Source organism: Penicillium riverlandense (assembly GCF_028828495.1).
Source record: "Penicillium riverlandense strain IBT 135883 chromosome Unknown utg000002l_segment0_segment0, whole genome shotgun sequence".
NCBI classification, from domain to species: Eukaryota; Fungi; Ascomycota; class Eurotiomycetes; order Eurotiales; family Aspergillaceae; genus Penicillium; species Penicillium riverlandense.
The window spans coordinates 2,944,110-2,960,604 of NW_026643195.1; the positions used below are offsets into that span (position 1 = coordinate 2,944,110).

At 50.9% G+C, this 16,495-nt stretch overlaps 7 protein-coding genes across 7 annotated transcripts; 5 read left to right on the top strand and 2 right to left on the bottom strand.

The window, feature by feature from the left end:
• Nucleotides 1-517: 517 nt before the first annotated feature.
• Nucleotides 518-2,637, bottom strand: N7474_003509 (flavin-containing monooxygenase; the record flags this gene model as incomplete). Its single annotated transcript, XM_057194924.1, has 5 exons — nucleotides 518-655; nucleotides 708-1,161; nucleotides 1,276-1,808; nucleotides 1,860-1,966; nucleotides 2,022-2,637. The coding sequence occupies 5 exons, from the start codon at nucleotides 2,635-2,637 to the stop codon at nucleotides 518-520; spliced, it is 1,848 nt and encodes a 615-aa protein (XP_057056279.1).
• Nucleotides 2,638-3,225: 588 nt separating this feature from the next.
• N7474_003510 (Zn(II)2Cys6 transcription factor) lies at nucleotides 3,226-5,351 on the top strand (the record flags this gene model as incomplete). Its single annotated transcript, XM_057194925.1, has 7 exons — nucleotides 3,226-3,266; nucleotides 3,318-3,514; nucleotides 3,579-4,125; nucleotides 4,177-4,734; nucleotides 4,784-4,850; nucleotides 4,899-5,037; nucleotides 5,086-5,351. The coding sequence occupies 7 exons, from the start codon at nucleotides 3,226-3,228 to the stop codon at nucleotides 5,349-5,351; spliced, it is 1,815 nt and encodes a 604-aa protein (XP_057056280.1).
• A 403-nt stretch (nucleotides 5,352-5,754) lies between these two features.
• On the top strand, nucleotides 5,755-7,691 carry N7474_003511 (uncharacterized protein; the record flags this gene model as incomplete). The annotated part of the gene is made up of 8 exons (XM_057194926.1): nucleotides 5,755-5,832; nucleotides 5,890-5,988; nucleotides 6,039-6,210; nucleotides 6,409-6,461; nucleotides 6,509-6,796; nucleotides 6,852-7,253; nucleotides 7,309-7,378; nucleotides 7,429-7,691. 8 exons carry the CDS (start codon nucleotides 5,755-5,757, stop codon nucleotides 7,689-7,691), a joined length of 1,425 nt encoding a protein of 474 aa, XP_057056281.1.
• A 2,143-nt stretch (nucleotides 7,692-9,834) lies between these two features.
• On the top strand, nucleotides 9,835-12,003 carry N7474_003512 (uncharacterized protein; the record flags this gene model as incomplete). Its single annotated transcript, XM_057194927.1, has 1 exon — nucleotides 9,835-12,003. One exon carries the CDS (start codon nucleotides 9,835-9,837, stop codon nucleotides 12,001-12,003), a length of 2,169 nt encoding a protein of 722 aa, XP_057056282.1.
• A 372-nt stretch (nucleotides 12,004-12,375) lies between these two features.
• On the bottom strand, nucleotides 12,376-12,862 carry N7474_003513 (mitochondrial 54S ribosomal protein mL60; the record flags this gene model as incomplete). The annotated part of the gene is made up of 3 exons (XM_057194928.1): nucleotides 12,376-12,428; nucleotides 12,508-12,737; nucleotides 12,822-12,862. The coding sequence occupies 3 exons, from the start codon at nucleotides 12,860-12,862 to the stop codon at nucleotides 12,376-12,378; spliced, it is 324 nt and encodes a 107-aa protein (XP_057056283.1).
• Nucleotides 12,863-13,287: 425 nt separating this feature from the next.
• On the top strand, nucleotides 13,288-14,604 carry N7474_003514 (tafazzin; the record flags this gene model as incomplete). The annotated part of the gene is made up of 2 exons (XM_057194929.1): nucleotides 13,288-13,486; nucleotides 13,643-14,604. The coding sequence occupies 2 exons, from the start codon at nucleotides 13,288-13,290 to the stop codon at nucleotides 14,602-14,604; spliced, it is 1,161 nt and encodes a 386-aa protein (XP_057056284.1).
• A 144-nt stretch (nucleotides 14,605-14,748) lies between these two features.
• Nucleotides 14,749-16,482, top strand: N7474_003515 (uncharacterized protein; the record flags this gene model as incomplete). The annotated part of the gene is made up of 1 exon (XM_057194930.1): nucleotides 14,749-16,482. One exon carries the CDS (start codon nucleotides 14,749-14,751, stop codon nucleotides 16,480-16,482), a length of 1,734 nt encoding a protein of 577 aa, XP_057056285.1.
• Between the last annotated feature and the right edge of the window lie 13 nt (nucleotides 16,483-16,495).

Below are 16,495 nucleotides of genomic sequence, written 5' to 3' on the forward strand. Positions count from 1 at the left end.
GTGATTGGGGATGATATATGGTTTCCGGGGAGCGTCTCGCACTTGCAAATTAGCGTATGCAACCAAGCATCTCAACCGCAGCCCCCAAGCTCATGCAGCTAAGTCTAACCCCGCCGAGGCTGGACGTAACAGTCTCCACTTTCCACTGACAGAGGTACGTGGACGCTATGACCAAGTCTTGGAATCCCTGCAAGAAATAGTTTTGGCGAAGAGAGCGATGTTCGGCACGATTCCTTGCTTCGCGGCAGTGAATACATATCTGCCTAAAAGATCTTCCCATAGAGGCTATTAGGGAAGCCGCATCTAGAACTTCCCGTCTTCATTCTTTTTCATCTTCACCTCTTCTACTGTTGAATGATTGACACATTATGTCTTGGACTCAAGTGATGGACTTAATGTTTCATAACAACATCTCACCACCTAACAAACATATATGTCTTAGCTGTTGTCCCTCTAAAGAAAAGAAGCAGAAATCGCATCTATAACAAAATGAGCGTACTTGATCAACTTGGAAAGACTAATTTGGAATTGACGCCGGCCGGAGTCCCTCTTCTGTGGCCTTTATCTGCAAGGCTACGTGTCTGGAGTAGATGCGGCATATAGCGAGGTTGCCGCCCATGTACCAGAAATTGGGATGGCCACTTTGTCGCCACATCTATTAAATACGAATGAGCACAGGGGAACCAGGATGCATATGTAATACTTACCGCATTCAATTCTCCTTCTTGGTCCAAATCCCACACATCGTGACATCGATCGGCCACTTTATCGCCCATAACCTTCCGCAACGTGGTCCTCATGTTGTCGTAACCAGTTGCCAGAACCACGATGTCGGCATTCAGATGGGTCCCATCTTTCAGCACCAAGGAATCAGGCGTGAAGCCTGAAATACCATCGGGGCTTTGATGGACTTTGATCTTGCCGTCAATGATGAGTTGGCTGCACCCCACATCAATGTAGTAGCCACCGCCGCGAGTGTAGTAGAGGCGAGCAATTCCAGATCCATCAATACCCCATTCAATCTGAAAGCCAGCTCGCTGAAGTCCTTCAATTGTTTCTTTCTCCTCTTCAGCAATACGCTTCGTCATGTCGATGCACAAAGCGAACTGTACCGGGTAGGGCAAACTCTCTGCAACAATGTCGCTTTGCTCGGTTGGAGGTCTATATCGGGTATGTCAGTATAAAGAACTTTGGCACAAGCGAAGAGAGAAAAGAAAACGCCCGAAATTCACACATCGAAGTATAACTTTCGACACTCCGAGGACTGCAACTTACCCATTTTCACAGTGCATGCCCTCATGGAGAATAAAAACTCCTTTATCAAGAGTTAGGACATATGTGGGCCTTCGTTGCAGCATGGTCACCTCGGCACCATTGCGATAAAAATTCTCTGCAATATCGTGGCCGCTATTACCTGTACCGACTACAATGACCTTTTTTCCCTTCACGTCATATTCAGACGCATCTCGATGCTGGCTTCCATGGTAGACCTCACCCTTGAACTCATGTTGACCAGGGAAAGAAGGAATCAAGGGTTCTCCTGCATGTCCCGTGCAGAAGACGACGTGATGCGGACGAATTGTTCGAGGTTTTCCATCACGTACGAGATCCACGGTCCACTCTGCTTTTGGATCATCGTAGCTCGCACTACTTATTGTTGTTTTAGTCCACACATTGAGTTCCATCAATGATGCATAGGCCTCAAACCAATCGCCCAGCTTGTCTTTGGGTGTGAACTGGGGCCAGTTCTTGGGAAAGGGAAGGTATGCCATATGGGTAAACTCGGCTGGGTCGTGCGTCACAAGAGTCTGTCTGCGTATTAGCAAAGCACGTAGCTAAGGCACCAAGTTAAAACCAACGTTGTAACGATTTCTCCAGTTATCCCCAACTCTGTCGTTTTTGTCGACTATCAAGCAGGACATCCCAAGGGACTGTAACCTAGCGCCAACGTTCAGCCCGGATTGACCTTTTCAAGATGTTAGTGTGCAAAAAACATTGAGAGTCCGATAATTTCAACACACCAGCGCCAATGACAAGTACCTGGGGCTCCTCGTCAACAAAGTTGAGCTTTCTTTCCCGCCGCTCCGTCCATGTTCCCTGAGAGAAACCACCGGGCATTGAATCAATGGTTCCGTACGGACGTCTTTCACCCAGTGGCTCCTCCGATCCTTTGAGCTCTTGAAGAGTGACGTAAACCGCATATGCTTTCCAGACACCAGATTTATCTTGAATCAATCTCAGGACACCGGATCCCTTTCCAATGCGTGTCTCAAAATGGAAAAGCGAAGAAATCCAGGAAAGACTCGAATCTTTTTTAACAACTTCCAGCTTCGGTTGGAAGTTGCCTGTTTCCTGGAGGCGAAACGACGACAGAGGACCTAACTGCTGGTTCTGGCGGAGGAATCCTTCGATTGGCCCCCGACCTCGAATAGTGCGAAAGTCCCATTGCAGAGTAATGATGTCCCGCCACCATGAGTCTTCGTGAAGGATTTCAACCACCCGGGAGAAGTCTCCAGTAGCGAAGATGTCTTGAATATTGTTTAGCCATTTTTGTGCCACCTTTCGGGCGTCTACCGCGGAATCGACCTGAGCAGTCTTCGGCAGCTGGATAATATGGTCGTACTTTGTGGCCGTCATTTTTCAGGAGAGGCCTTTGGTCTTGAAAGAAGGCAACAAAGGTGCGAATATATGTCTTTTCAGATTACACGGGAGTAAAAAGTGCTATCCAGAAGAAAAACAACTGTCAGAAACTTGCAAATCTCCCATATATATAGGCACGGAAGCTTGGGGGAAATTTCTCTGCCCCTCCACCTTGGCTCATGTGGTTGCATCATAGGAAAAGACGAAGGAACGAGAAGTTCCACTGTGCAATTAGCCAGAGCAGCCCGAGGACGACAAGTCCGCATGACAAGCTATGATGGATCTGGACGAGAGAGATTCCCTCACAGATCCAATCAAAAGGCGCTTCACGGGCCGTCTAGATACCGCCCCACCTGAGCGATCACGGTGCCTGGGCCGCAAAGGGCGCCGAGTGGGGTCGATGCGGAGAAGATTGGCCCGACAACTCATCTTTGTGTTTTCCAACCGTGTTCATTGACAAACACAGAATCCTTGGCTTGCTAACCTCGCATGTTTATGCCATGATTGAATACAAGGGATCAATGACAGCTGGAAAGTGAAGAAGACCGCCCTGACTAGCTGCTCCGCATTTGTAGAAAAGCCGAGATGGACGCAACCCCTCGTCCGGCCAGAGGCCAAAATGCCGCGTAGGCTTCTCGCATTTCGCATAATTTTCGTTTATACTAACTGTTATAAAGCTGTACCACGTGCCGAAGTCGAAAAATTGCTTGCGATCGCCGCCGCCCTAGTTGCGGCTTTTGTCTGAACAACCAGTTTGAATGCGAGTACGCGGCCACGCGACGGCCCGGTGTCCGAGCCGGCTATATTGCCAAACTAGAACGTCGGCTAGTTGAGCTGGAGGAGCGGGTGCAGATGCTAGAGAGCAGCCCTAAAGGTTTGTAAAAATATCTCGTACAACCAGGTACTGTGATATGGCCAGAGGCTTACACTGGTTCTAGATACTCGTGCTTCTGATAGGCACTTCTCGGACCCAACTGTGGGTGAGTCAGGAATGGACTTCACACAGATTATCTATTCTCAAGAAAATGATTCAGGCCGAAGCACTGGGCCTATTTTTGCCTCTTCTAAAAGAGCCAGTCCTGTCGACAACACACAAAGTGCAAACAGTGCTCAATTTGATCCTCTTTCATATCCGGTACTATCTGAACTCTGCTCAATCTGGTTCAAGAAGTACCATCCCTGGTTTCCGATCCTCCATCAGCCTTCTTTGACTGCAAGTTTACAAAACCTGGGAGGGTCCGAAACATTGAGCCACTATCTCGTCATTAAGGCAATCTGTGCCGTAACCCTGATTCACTACGAATCGCATTTGGTGGGACCTCATGAGCAGCAACATTGGTCTGATACTTTACGAGATGATGTCTGCTCACAAGCTCTCAAGTCCCTTTCTCTGCAATCAGTCCAGGCTTTGTTGATTCTCTCCAATCTCGAATATGGAGAAGGTCGATTCGAACAGTTTTGGAATTTAATCGCCTTATGCAAGCGGTATGTATATCCGTCTCGTGTGGTTGTCACAGTCAAGTTAACATCTTTCAGCATGGCTTCTCAGCTGGGTTATGGACAGTTAGTGAAAAAGCAGGTGGACCACATCAACTCGTCTACATCTGTGCCTCCACGCCTACATCCTTTGTCCACGACGATCATCGATCGGGAAGAACGAATTCGAGCACATTGGATGTCTGAGATGCTGGACAGTATGTCAACAGTAGGCGTAGATTGGGATACTGGTGCTTCGCCTCCTATGTCAAATGGCATATTGCCCTGCAGTGACTCTCTTTGGGCATTTCCTGAGCACATCATTAACATTTGGTCTTTCGGCCAATTCCGTTATTCCTCGGCATTTTCACTGTGCATAATCCTCGCAACCAACGAGCTATGGTTTGTCCATGGCTTTTTGCAGAAACCGTGGGACTTGAGTGTGCCACACGACCGCAGCCTATGGCAGACTGAAGCTCAAAAAATTGACGAACGTTTAACAGCGTGGCGCGAGGAGTTTGTGGCAGCGGTGTACCGGCTGATCAATGCAGAATTTGCGGAGGAGGAACGCGCAGAGATGGATCCTAATATTGTCTTAACTAATTGTGTGCTAGACGAGTAAGTCGCCTTCGGTCTCGCCGGGCCGGATCTATCTAATGAAGGACAGGGCCGTCATCCTGCTGTTCCAGCGAATGTCGACAATTCCGCGAGAAATCGACCCATCTGCAGAGCCAGTATGTATAATCGTTCCTGCTTGACTGCTTCGTAACTAAGCATAACAGTGGCAATATGCAACAAATCGATGCATATATGCCTGTGACAACATGGTCTTCAAAGTGCGGCAAATGACAGATGAAGAACTCAGCGTCAGCAACCCGCATTTGGTCCTTTGCTTTTTCACTGTCGCACGTTTTTATATTGGTATGGTGAATTAGGCAGAATTTGCAGGCGCCGACTGACAAGATCCAGTTTATGCAAAGACGGTCAATGCCGACGTCCCTAGTGGTGTTCGGTCAATGGCCTATGCACTGCTCTGCTCCGGAAAACGATGGCCTCTAGCTCTCCGGTACGAGAGCATTATACGCACCGCGATATCGGAACATAGATCGCTGATTTCAGTTTCATCGCTCCCCTCTCGCTTCTATGACCTTCGTTACTCTACGTTAAACATTAAGGATGATCTGCGGGCCTGGTACGAAGATGGGCTTCACATGACCCCCGACATAACTGTATGAGACAAAAAGGAGTGAATTGCCCCGTTAGAATTTGTGCAGCCTATGCTGGCCCCACCATTTTTCGTTTTTGGCCTCTCAGATAAATGAGGGGTCCAAGCCGGACCCCTCGGGGTTTCTCCGGTCGTAGTCGAAGAGGGCGGGCCATGTCAATGCGACGCGAGCACTTTGCGAGTCGCTGTCGGGGTAACACGGCCCGCCAGGCCAGGGCTGGGCATGCGCTAACTATATGTGGCTAAACATTATTTTGCGGGGAACCAATGGCAGGATCTGGGGATGTATTTTGTAAAAGCTGGGGTTGCGGAGTAGATTCTGTCATCCTTGTCAAGAGTAGTCGGCGGGAAGCTTTAAATAGCTTCACAACCCGTCATCCACTCACAACTTCTCCGTTCATTTTAGACCAAACATGTTAGACGGACGCAATCTTGAAATTGTGCTTACGGCGGCAAATTCCGCCGCTCAAGCCTGGTATGGCTATGACCAGGTTTGCGGCCCACTACCACCAGAGTTGACAATGTCTGGGAAGACTGACTGGAGATAGGGTGTAGTGAGCGGTATCCTCATCAGCCCAGACTTTATCAACGTCTTTCCTCAGACAAAAGTGTCTTCAATTCAAGGCATTACAGCCAGCTGCTTCTCCGTGCGTATGTTCAGGCATTATCAACTTCTGGGAAACTCACTATTTTCTAGCTGGGAAACCTGGTAGGATGTTTATTGGCAGCCTGCTACGGGAATCGACTGGGCCGGAAGAACACATTGCGGACAGGATCGATCATCAGTGCTATTGGTGCTGTACTTCAGTTCTCTTCTTACTCATTTGCTCAGCTAATTGTTGGGCGTGTGATCAATGGAGTTGGAAACGGTACGTGAAATTATTTTCAAATTTTGTTTTATGTCGGGCCCTTGTACTGATCTGTCTGGCGGGGAAAAGGGATAAACAGTTCAACTTGTGGCGTTTATCAAGCCGAGTCCTGTCGAAGCGATCGTCGAGGCAAGCTATCGGTGATTGTAGTTTGTCACAATGTAGTCTTTTATTGTGCTGCAACATGGTTAACCCTAGGCTGTTCGTTTCTCCCTGGTGGTTACCAATGGCGACTCCCCCTGGCTCTACAGGTACGATCCTCTTCAGTGATTCTGAAAACGGCAGCTAATAGTTTTAGCTCGTTCCGTGCATGTGCCTCCTTTCACTCCTTCCCCTCATACCGGACAGTCCGCGTTGGCTGTTGATGACTGGCAGAACCGAACAGGGACTAGAGTCAATTCGACGCTATGCCGGAGAGAGGCTTGCAGTCGAAGACCCCATTGTCCAGAGTGAATACCACTCAATTGTGGGCGCTCTTTGCATTGAGCGGGAATCCCAAATCTCATTTACGCAAGTTATCGCCCGTCGCGATAGGTCTGGTCACTTGAGGCGAATGCTTCTTGGATGCGGTGGGCAATTCATGCAGGTACTTACTACCCCTCTATATTCCGTAAATGGGCATTTTTCTGACACTCAACTAGCAATTCAGCGGCATAAATGCTCTCAATTACTACTTCACGATTATTTTGATCAACAACGTAGGAGAAACTGAGCTTCTGGCAAGAATACTTACCGGATGCAATGCCACCTCGTACATGGTTTCGTCTGCGATGGCCTTCTGGCTAATTGAAAGGTCTGGACGCCGAATGCTGATGCTTAGTGGACTCTCGCTACAATGCCTGGCCTATGTGATGGTAGCAATTTCTATTGCCTTGCTTAACCAGGCCCCATTCCAGTGGGGTGTGGTAGCGGTTTCGTTTTTGTTCTTCTTCTACGCAGTATTTGGCTTTTCCTGGGGAATGGCTCCATGGGTATATCAAGCAGAGATTAACTCACTTGCTATGAGAACCCAGGGAGCTGCGGCAGCGACAGCGACAAATTGGGTTCGTTCGATATTCTGTGCATTTCCTGATTTGCGGAGCTAATCCTTTCTAATAGCTGTGTGGGTTTATTTGCACCCAATTTACCCCGACAGGGATCCAGAATATTGGATATCGTTTCTATATTAGTATGATGCACAAACAACGAAAAAAACAAGTCACTGACCTTGTCATCCAGTTTTTGCGGTATTCAATATTGCATTCATACCAGTTGTCTACTTCCTATACCCCGAAACGGCCTACCGCACTCTTGAGGACCTGGATGTCTACTTCGACCGCGACTCTCCCCACCCTACCATCATCCCGATTAATGATAAAGTTGCCAAGCAATGCAAACGACCTTTGGAAGCTATTGAGGCAGAAGCTAACCGTGTTGCCGCCACAAAAGCTATTGATTTAAAGGTTGGTACATCAGAGCACGTGGAAGATGTAGATGTGTAGTTGGAAGGTGATACTTTTAACGGTTGGTCGGATATGTGGAATCAACTTTGATCGAAATATGAATAACTTTGTCTATTTTTTGAAGTTACTGTGGATGCAAGCACCCGAAATAGACAATAAGGTCAGGATATATTGATTAAACAGAAACATTCATCTCAAGCTATTATAAAATACAGAAACAATGAATACATTTAACCTTCATTCAGAACTCCAAGGAAGAGTTCTCCAACATGAGACAGGGCCCTGGACGGAAGTATCTAGGAGCCTTCGTAGCGCAATAACGACGAGGAATCACGGAACTGAAAAGGTATCGCGGAAAAGAATTATATGATTGCATAGGAATGAATGTGTCCGCCAAGTTTGACAATTGGCAAAAGGCCACTGTCCCTTTACGCTGTAATCTAAGGTAGACCGCTAATAAAAGAGGAATAATGGTCGTCAAGGTCGTCAAGACCAAAAAAAACTCTCCCTCGGGGAATCGAACCCCGGTCTCCCGCGCTTCTCAGTGTTAATGACAAGCGGAAATCATGACCACTAGACCAAGGAAGATAAGCTGGCCGAGTTACTGCTCGGCCACTTGGTACTGGACAGTGAGAGATAACATTTTTCACTTCAAGAGGTAATCTACGCCCGTGGACGACGACTATAGCAGCAACTACAGGTTTCCTGGTGAAACCTCGCCCCATTCAATTTCTACAATGGTTCAGTCCCGATCCTACAAGGCTAGAAATAGCCGTGAGTTAATTCTCTGATAATCCACTAATTTACTGCTTCTCATCTGCCTGATCAATGATCAGTCACGGGGTATTGGCGGTGCTGATCGTTTGACCAGATCATCTCTCCGCCTTGGGCATACCAAAAAAATGCGTAGCAGTAACTGTGTCGTATCGAAGCTTGCTATCCATGATCTGTCCAGATATGAGCGGGATTTTACAATTATAGGGAATGGAGCCCTGTTATTAATGTTTTTTCCGACTCCTGTTCCACGACACCGAAGACATAAACACGACCTGCACTCCATGTCTAGAATGGTCTCTGAACGGACTCTAGTCACCCGGGCCCCTACACACTCTCCCTGCATGTGCACGATATACAGCATTTGTCACCCCAGAGGTCAGTGCTTTAAAAAGCGGGTACCTGCCAGGGAGATCTATCAAGACCCTGTCTTCGTTACAGGGGACGGATCAAGGTTCCATCATACATAGACCTTCCAATTTGCCTCCTATCAATGATAATTACCATGCCCTGCCTCCGCCATCACCGAAGACACCACTCCTGGCCTCACTGTGGTTCGGAACTATGCATGCGTGACCCTCGCAGCGTGGAAGTGCGCGTTTCCAAGCCAGGAACCGGAGCTGATCCTGCAAGCCATACCTCCTGGGACTTTCAAGCGACACAAATGATTCCACTGATTATCGAAGACGAACCAGGCAACGATGCGGGCATCGTCCGCTCACGACCGTCACGAATCCATCGTCTCTGGTCAGGGCCGCTATCTCTACGCAGCCATGAAAATACGCGCCTATCTGCCTTTGCAGCCGAAGCACGGAAAGTTCATAGGCGCGTTCTGAGACGACTAATTCGACAGCCGAATTTGGGTATGACCCAGTCGCTCTTCGTAATGCCCACGACTGTGGCTGCTCGGGATAAAGTATTGATACCTGGCTGGACGCCAATAGGGATATCGGCACGACAATTTACTGTTGGAGCAAAACAGCGGATTATATCTTCGGTGGACACAACTCGCATGGTGCATGAGAGGCGACATCGTCGGAGCCACTCTGAACAACCCCGTTCATGGAGGGAGCCTAGTGCTAGTCTGTGGCCATTAAGAGAAGAGTAATCTATGGAATCAACTAGACCTGCTGTGCAGACCTTGATAGATACAGCTGTTTTTTTCCCGCAGTAGATTTCACAACCATGGCGTCGAGGGTCACAGAAGCATCCTTAATATCCTCAAGCAGGGGCCCGGTTGATCCTCTCAAGGCGCTCATCCGCACATCGAATATGCCGTCTGACGGCAGAGGCAGCAAGTCAAGGAGGTTTGATGGAAAGTACGTTAAAGGTCGCACTTGCCCTCTAGCCCTAACCCTTTTTCCCTTTCGCCCATATCCTTATACCCCATCAGTCAAGGCCTGGTCTCATGGCGCCTTCGTATCCTCGACAGATCATTCACTCACTGACTCCAACTCCCCATCTCCCCAAAGACCCGCCCACCTCCTGGGGACCGAAATCCAAGCGCGCCAGCGCCGTGGTGTTTGGCGAGCTTTTCGCAGTCACTTTTGCCATCTTCGTGGTAGCAGTACTGTTGTGGAAGATTGGCCAGTTCATCCGTTCCTTCAACAAGCACAAGGTACTGCGCGAAGGGAAGCCTCCGACGGCTCGATATGCGCGCACATGGTACGGCTGGGTGTCTCTGAACACCCACAAACGGAACAAAAGAGTCTTTCACCGATGCTTTGCCCGACTCCGAGAGTGGACGGCGTGGAAGTCGACTAGGGCGGACTATCGCTGGGTGTGGTGGGATCCCGATCGGAAGGAAATGGAACGGCGTCGGCGCGAACGACGTTTTCTCGAATGGCTGCCCGAATGGTTTCAAAGCTATGATTATAGCCCGGCTGACGGCTTCTGCTCTTCTCAACCCTTGTCCACTTGCCATGGTGCAAGAAGGAATCGCAATGCAATCTTGGGGTCTTCCATCGTCGCTAGATCCTTGAGAGGACTGCACCTTGCCAACTCGAGTCGAGATCTGCGATCTAGCCATACTGTACCCCAGGGAGAAAGGCTGGCTTCATTATCTCAGGAGGTCTTCAGCGCACCTGCAGTAAGCGGTGATTGCACATTTGATGAGGACAAGCAATGCCACTTCTCGTGTCCGAGAGCAGTGGCCACTAAAGCTCGGCCATTCACGGACAATACCACTCTCTTCCAGTATCCTCGGCCCTCTTTTCGCAACATGGCTCTGTGGGCATCTTCCCACGAGTATAGATCTAGCGGACAGCCAAGGCAGTTGTTTGCACAGAGCAATATCCTGCAACCGAGTCCGCCAGATGGCTACCGACAAACATGGAGAAAGTCTCAACAGGATAAACAACCACTACAACTGTCACCCCCGTCACAGCATCGACATCTTCGCAAATACCGGGTGTGGTCAGCGAGGATGCAGATGCAAACGGGAAGCCCTCGGCGGAACTGGGATGGACCTTCAGGCCCTCCCGGAACCCCGATTACTGAGTTGCTGCCCAGCTGTACGACGGATCGAACTGTTGCCTCTCGTGCTTCGGGCCCAGTTCAAAGGAAAGAGTGTAGTGGGTATCAGTGGGAGTCGTATGACAAAGTATTCCGAACCATTGAGGACATGCTCATCCGACGACATATGCGGTTGCTGGCCATCGACCCAGCGGGCTCTGAAACGATGAAATGGAATTCAGCACCCGCACGATTTCGCTTGTCAAAAGGCCCACTATCCGGGGTTGCAATGTCAGTAGAGCACCAGGAATGGCAACCAATGCGACCATCGAAACGGGACGCGGATAGCCACGTTATTAGCGAGATGATGCGCGATAACTTGCCCTACAACTCGAAAGTCTCCAAACGACCACGAGCCTTACCGACCCCGGAGAGAAAGGAATGCAAGGAAGATCTGTGTGACTGGGAAGTCCGGATGATGCACAGGTTGGATCGAAAACTGGTATGGCTTTTCAATGAATTGACCCCCGGCCAAAAACCCTATCATTTTGCGATTCTCGCCAACCACTGGCTGAATAGGGAAACATGGCTGGTGACCGACCCGGTCTCGAGAGTTCCGATAGATGCGCGCCGCGAATGGGGGGACCCTCGTTTCAACGTGCCCTACCCCAATCCCACTTTCAGCCCCAAACCGAAGTACCCAGTTATCCCGAGGAAACAAACTCGTATTCCTCGCATCGAGTCATGGCGTGTGGCGGTCAACCAGCAAAGAAAGACGGCGGGCATTAGAGAGGCAATTCGCACTGTGGGCCTATATGAAGAGTCGGCGGATGAGCCGCCAGACGGGCATATCGATCCGGCCTGTTGGATTTTGCGCAAACCTCCCCAGGGGTTTGAGATATCGACACGACAGAAAACTGCCTGGTACGAAGGGGGTGTGGGGTGGCAAGAGAAGCTAGACGACTGGCAGCATGTCCGGCATGGATATCTTATGCACAAGTTAATACACGGAGGCCGAGTCAATCGGACATGGTTCAAAGAGGTCGCGGCGCAAATCAACAAGCCACTCCAGTTGATTCAAGGCAAGGGGCCTGTACACCAGGTTAACCAGGAGATTTGCTGATGGTGTTTGGTCGGAGGAAAGATCCAACATCTCGATCACTTCTTGTACCATATCCTTACCAAACACAGCGCCTGTCAAGCCACTGCTGTACGCTTTTAAGGCGGTGACTTGGTCACCGTCTTCATGTGGATTTATTATTAAAGGGATGTTCGCAAACAAAATGCAATTGTGAACATGATCTAGGTGCTGGGTAATGATGATACATGCTAAACCACCGCCCGTGTCGGTCCGTAGTCGTGGTGCAAATCCATAAAGCCAAAAAGGAAACTCCAGACAGACGCCCCCAGGCCAGACCCAGATGGCCGAGATTGGGATGTATAATACAAATATCGAGGAAAGAAGGATGGAGGCGACGCAACCAAGTTCTGCTGTTTAAAAACCAGGAGGGTTCACTCGCTGGCTGACACGAGTCCACTTCGGCAGCTCTAGATAACCCCAACTGTCAGTCAAGCCCTCCTGCAGAAAAAAAAATAATATGTATATCCGCGGGGGTGAAAAACGTACTGTGGATGCTCTTCCGGTACTTCTTCTCCTTCTTATCGAAGATCGTGTACTTGTCCTTGGGCAACATCTCCTCCTCGCGCGGCATCTCGGCATACCACCGCTCCACGGCCTTGGAGGTCTGTCCGGTGCGCTGGAGGGCGGCGCTGATGGTGTCGACGACGCGATCCACGTTGCGCAGGCGCTTGCGTTGGCGGGCTTTTTGGGGCGAGGAGAGGCGCCATGGAGTCTTCCTGTTGGAGAAGAGATAGGTCCGTTAGTTCCGGGCCTTGAGTGGGAGGGGATCATGTGGTAGGAATTGCGGCGGGTAGACGTACCAGAGAAGACCGCCGAGCAGGGATGAGGTGGGCTTAAACATGGCTGGCGGAGGATGTCGAGTATGTAGTGACGGAGATGAAGACAAGGAAAGAAAATGCCGGCGGTGAGTGGTCCGTGCGAGACATAGTAACATCGACGTAAGACTATACGGACTGGGTGTGGACGGACGATGGGTGTTTTCGATGGTATTCCTAACACATAATTAGTATTATTATTATTCTTCTTCTTATTACTATCAACTGGAAACACTCCAGGTCTGAATCCACTTGCCTCAATTCGCCAATGCAAAGACCAAGCTGCTGTCATGTGATTCCACCCATATCCCGACCCTCAACCCGTTCCTGTTTCTTCTTCTCTCGGGCATGCGCAGACCTCCTCGAGGGACTCCGGGTCGAGGCCATTGATTCTCCTCTCATTCAATCTCAATCTATGGATGAATGATAGCACTGCTCTCCGCGCAGCAGCATGGATTCCCACGGCACAACCGACTCCCCTTCTCTCCCCTGGCGCGCAGCCGCCTCCATGACCATGTGGGGAGTGGGTGGCCTTTGTCGCGCATTTCTTACATGCCTAACGCATGCCGAGGTCCATGGGGGAGAAGCTTTTACCGAGCTCCTCGACTCGCGACAGCAGCTGTCAGGTCGGTCAAAGGGGTTGATTACAGGTACGTTGAGAGAATGCGCCCAAGCTGATCTGGAGTGCTAATGGGGATCGCATGGCCACAGTATCGAATCATACCAGTGTGTACGTACAACCAGGAACAGCAACCGACGAGGCTTGGGGTTGAAAGATGGCTGACATTGGGTGCGAAATTGTGTAGCATGGACGATCCGCTGGTCTGGGGGCTCCTACCTTTTCGATTCTGGAATCGGCGGTGGTCATTCGGTAGCCATGATATCTGTTACCAGAATCGGTACTGTCCCCTATTGTTTTGCTCTGACTGCTGCTAATGAGAAGTGTCTTCGCAGGCCGCTAGCCTTTTTCTTCACCATGGGACAGGTCCTGCCTACGCATCGTCTCGTGCATTCGCAATTCGGCGGTCTGGCACAGCCTGCCGTCACACAAGCGATCAGATTATTATCCAAAGGCCCCTTCCCCGTCGACCACCACCGCGCGACCCCAGACCGCCAGCATTGGAGTCTCCAAAACGTGTGCGTCGACCCTTTCTCCGACCTCCCGGTAGCCTACACCACCAACGGCGAAGACGCGCACCAAGCACCGTCGGCCTTCGCGTGCAACACCTACTCGTGGGTGCACATTTTCCCCGAAGGCAAGATCCACCAGGCCCCGCGGAAAACAATGCGCTACTTCAAGTGGGGAGTCGCGCGGCTCATTCTCGAGGCCAGCGAGTGTCCGGACGTAGTGCCCATGTGGATCGAGGGGTTCGACGAGATCATGCATGAGAGTCGCGAGTTCCCGCGGTTTCTGCCACGACCTGGGAAACATGTCAGCGTTACGTTCGGCTCCAAGGTCGACTCGGAGGCTGTCTTTGGGGATATGAGGTCGCGATGGCAGAAGCTCAAGGCCAAGGCCGAGGCGGCCGATCCACAATCGCGAGGTCTTCCGCTCGGTGTCTTGAGCGAGGAGCTGCTGAACAACCGAGAGGCCGTGGAGCTTCGCAAAGAAGTCACGATGAAAGTGCGAAACCTCGTGCTGGAGGTCCGGCGATCGCGCGGTCTGCCGGACGAGGATCCCAAGGAGGGACTGGTCGAGACCTGGCTTGAGGAGGGACCCAAACGTGAAGGACACATGAAGGACGATTCCTGGGTTCGAGATATTTGAGGAACGAACCCTGTTGTATAGCACCATTGTACATAACCAAGTTCAGTGTAGATAGATAGACAGTATAGAAAGACGTGGGGCGATAAGCAACCCTCCCGCACTGCTTCCTTCTTTCCTCCTTGTACATCTCCCTCCCAACTCTTCATGCCCAAGAAACACAATCGTCCCTTGTTCACTAAGCCCGTCACTCCTGCTCATCATACCCTCTCATCTTCGGGACGTCATCAGGATGGCCATTCTCGAGTTTCCGCCTCAACCCAGTCGAGCTCTGTCAACGAGCTGATCAGCCATCTTCGCCGTACCCAGGTCGGCTCTCCTTCCGACGATGGCCCCTCACATTCCCCAAGACCATATGTGTCTCCCCGATCAGTCCATCCTTCGCTGCGCAACCTCCTCGAGCTGCCGGAGACTCCACCGCCTCGCCCGCGGCCCTATGCTCGCCGCGTCGGAATGGCGGGACAACGACTACGCCGGACTGCAGGGCCTCCGCCACCCGCGAGCTGGCTTGCTAGCAATGCCGGCGGAGAAGCGTCCGTAACAGATAATCAGCGAGAAACTGCAGCCGAAAGACGCATATACCGCTTGGAAAGACTGCCCGGCGCTGCCTTTCCTGGAAAACGGGATCTAGCGCACACGGTGCTCAAAGCTATGGCGTTAAACTGGGCCTGGCATTTGGATTATGATGGCCCGTTTTTGGCACAGCTTCCAATTCACCTTAAGGTGCTCTTGCTTAGCTATGTGGCAGTCTACGCGAGGGGTCAAGCTCTAGAGGGCCGTATGAGGGGATTGAAGCCGCTCTTTTTGACGGAATCGGATCTCAGCAAGGAGATGGCCGTGGATGATGATGATGAGATTGTTAACACAGACTCGAGGATGACTCGTCTTGATCTGGGCAATGCTCTCGGAAACTGGATGTCTTTCAAACAGGTCACCAATGAGCTTCTGGTATCCAAACCAGCTGCTGTCAGGACTCGGCGTGGATCAGAAGATGCCGTTCTAGCTTCGTGGGACGAGGAAGCAGATTCGGACGATGCCATAATTGGCCCTGACAGCCCGGGTTCATCTATTCCCAAGACTGTTACCCACAGCCTCCGCTTCGACAACCTCCGCTTCCTCTCCCTCGCCCATCCACATCCCAGCGCCGCAAGCTGGAATTCTCTCTTACAGCTCCTATCACGCCTGTCGACAATTACCCACCTGTCTCTTGCTCACTGGCCTGCTCCAACTCGCACCCCCAATGCTGTCCACGCACGCATTCGTCATCCAAACCACCACTCCCTCACGTTCGCCTACAGCGGAACCGATACCTACGCCGCACTGGATAATAACTGGGCGGAAGCAGCCGGTATCCTCCGACAGCTCTCTCGTTCGACCTATTGTCTGAAGTGGCTCGACCTCGAAGGTTGCAGTGACTGGCTTCCCGCGTTGACCTGGACCGGTACGGATCCCGACGGCCAGACTTACCGCCCTGGAACTTCTGGTCCGGAGTGGAATGCTTCATGGAGAGATATTGAGTGGATTGGTCTGGGCCCAGGCTGGATTCCGGATCTCAGTGATGATGGGTTTCTGGCAAGCTCTGACACACCGTCTCGTCCTTCGCGCTCGCTGGCCTCGTCGGCGCATTCTCCACTGCGAGATGGCGATTCGGATGATCTTCCCTGGGATGTAGAGGAAGAACGGGTTCGTTACCGCCGTGCTAAGGAATTAGAAGCTTATCGCTGTTCTATTCGCACTGCTTTGGATGGCCATCGACAGGTTCTCCGGATCAGGCGCGAGAGTCGTGGGAAATGGGTACATTTCTCGCTGGGGATTGAGGATTTGGATGACGATCTCGTGAAAAAGTTATTAGGGCCGGAGTACTCGCGTGTGTTTCCATAGATATACCAACTCC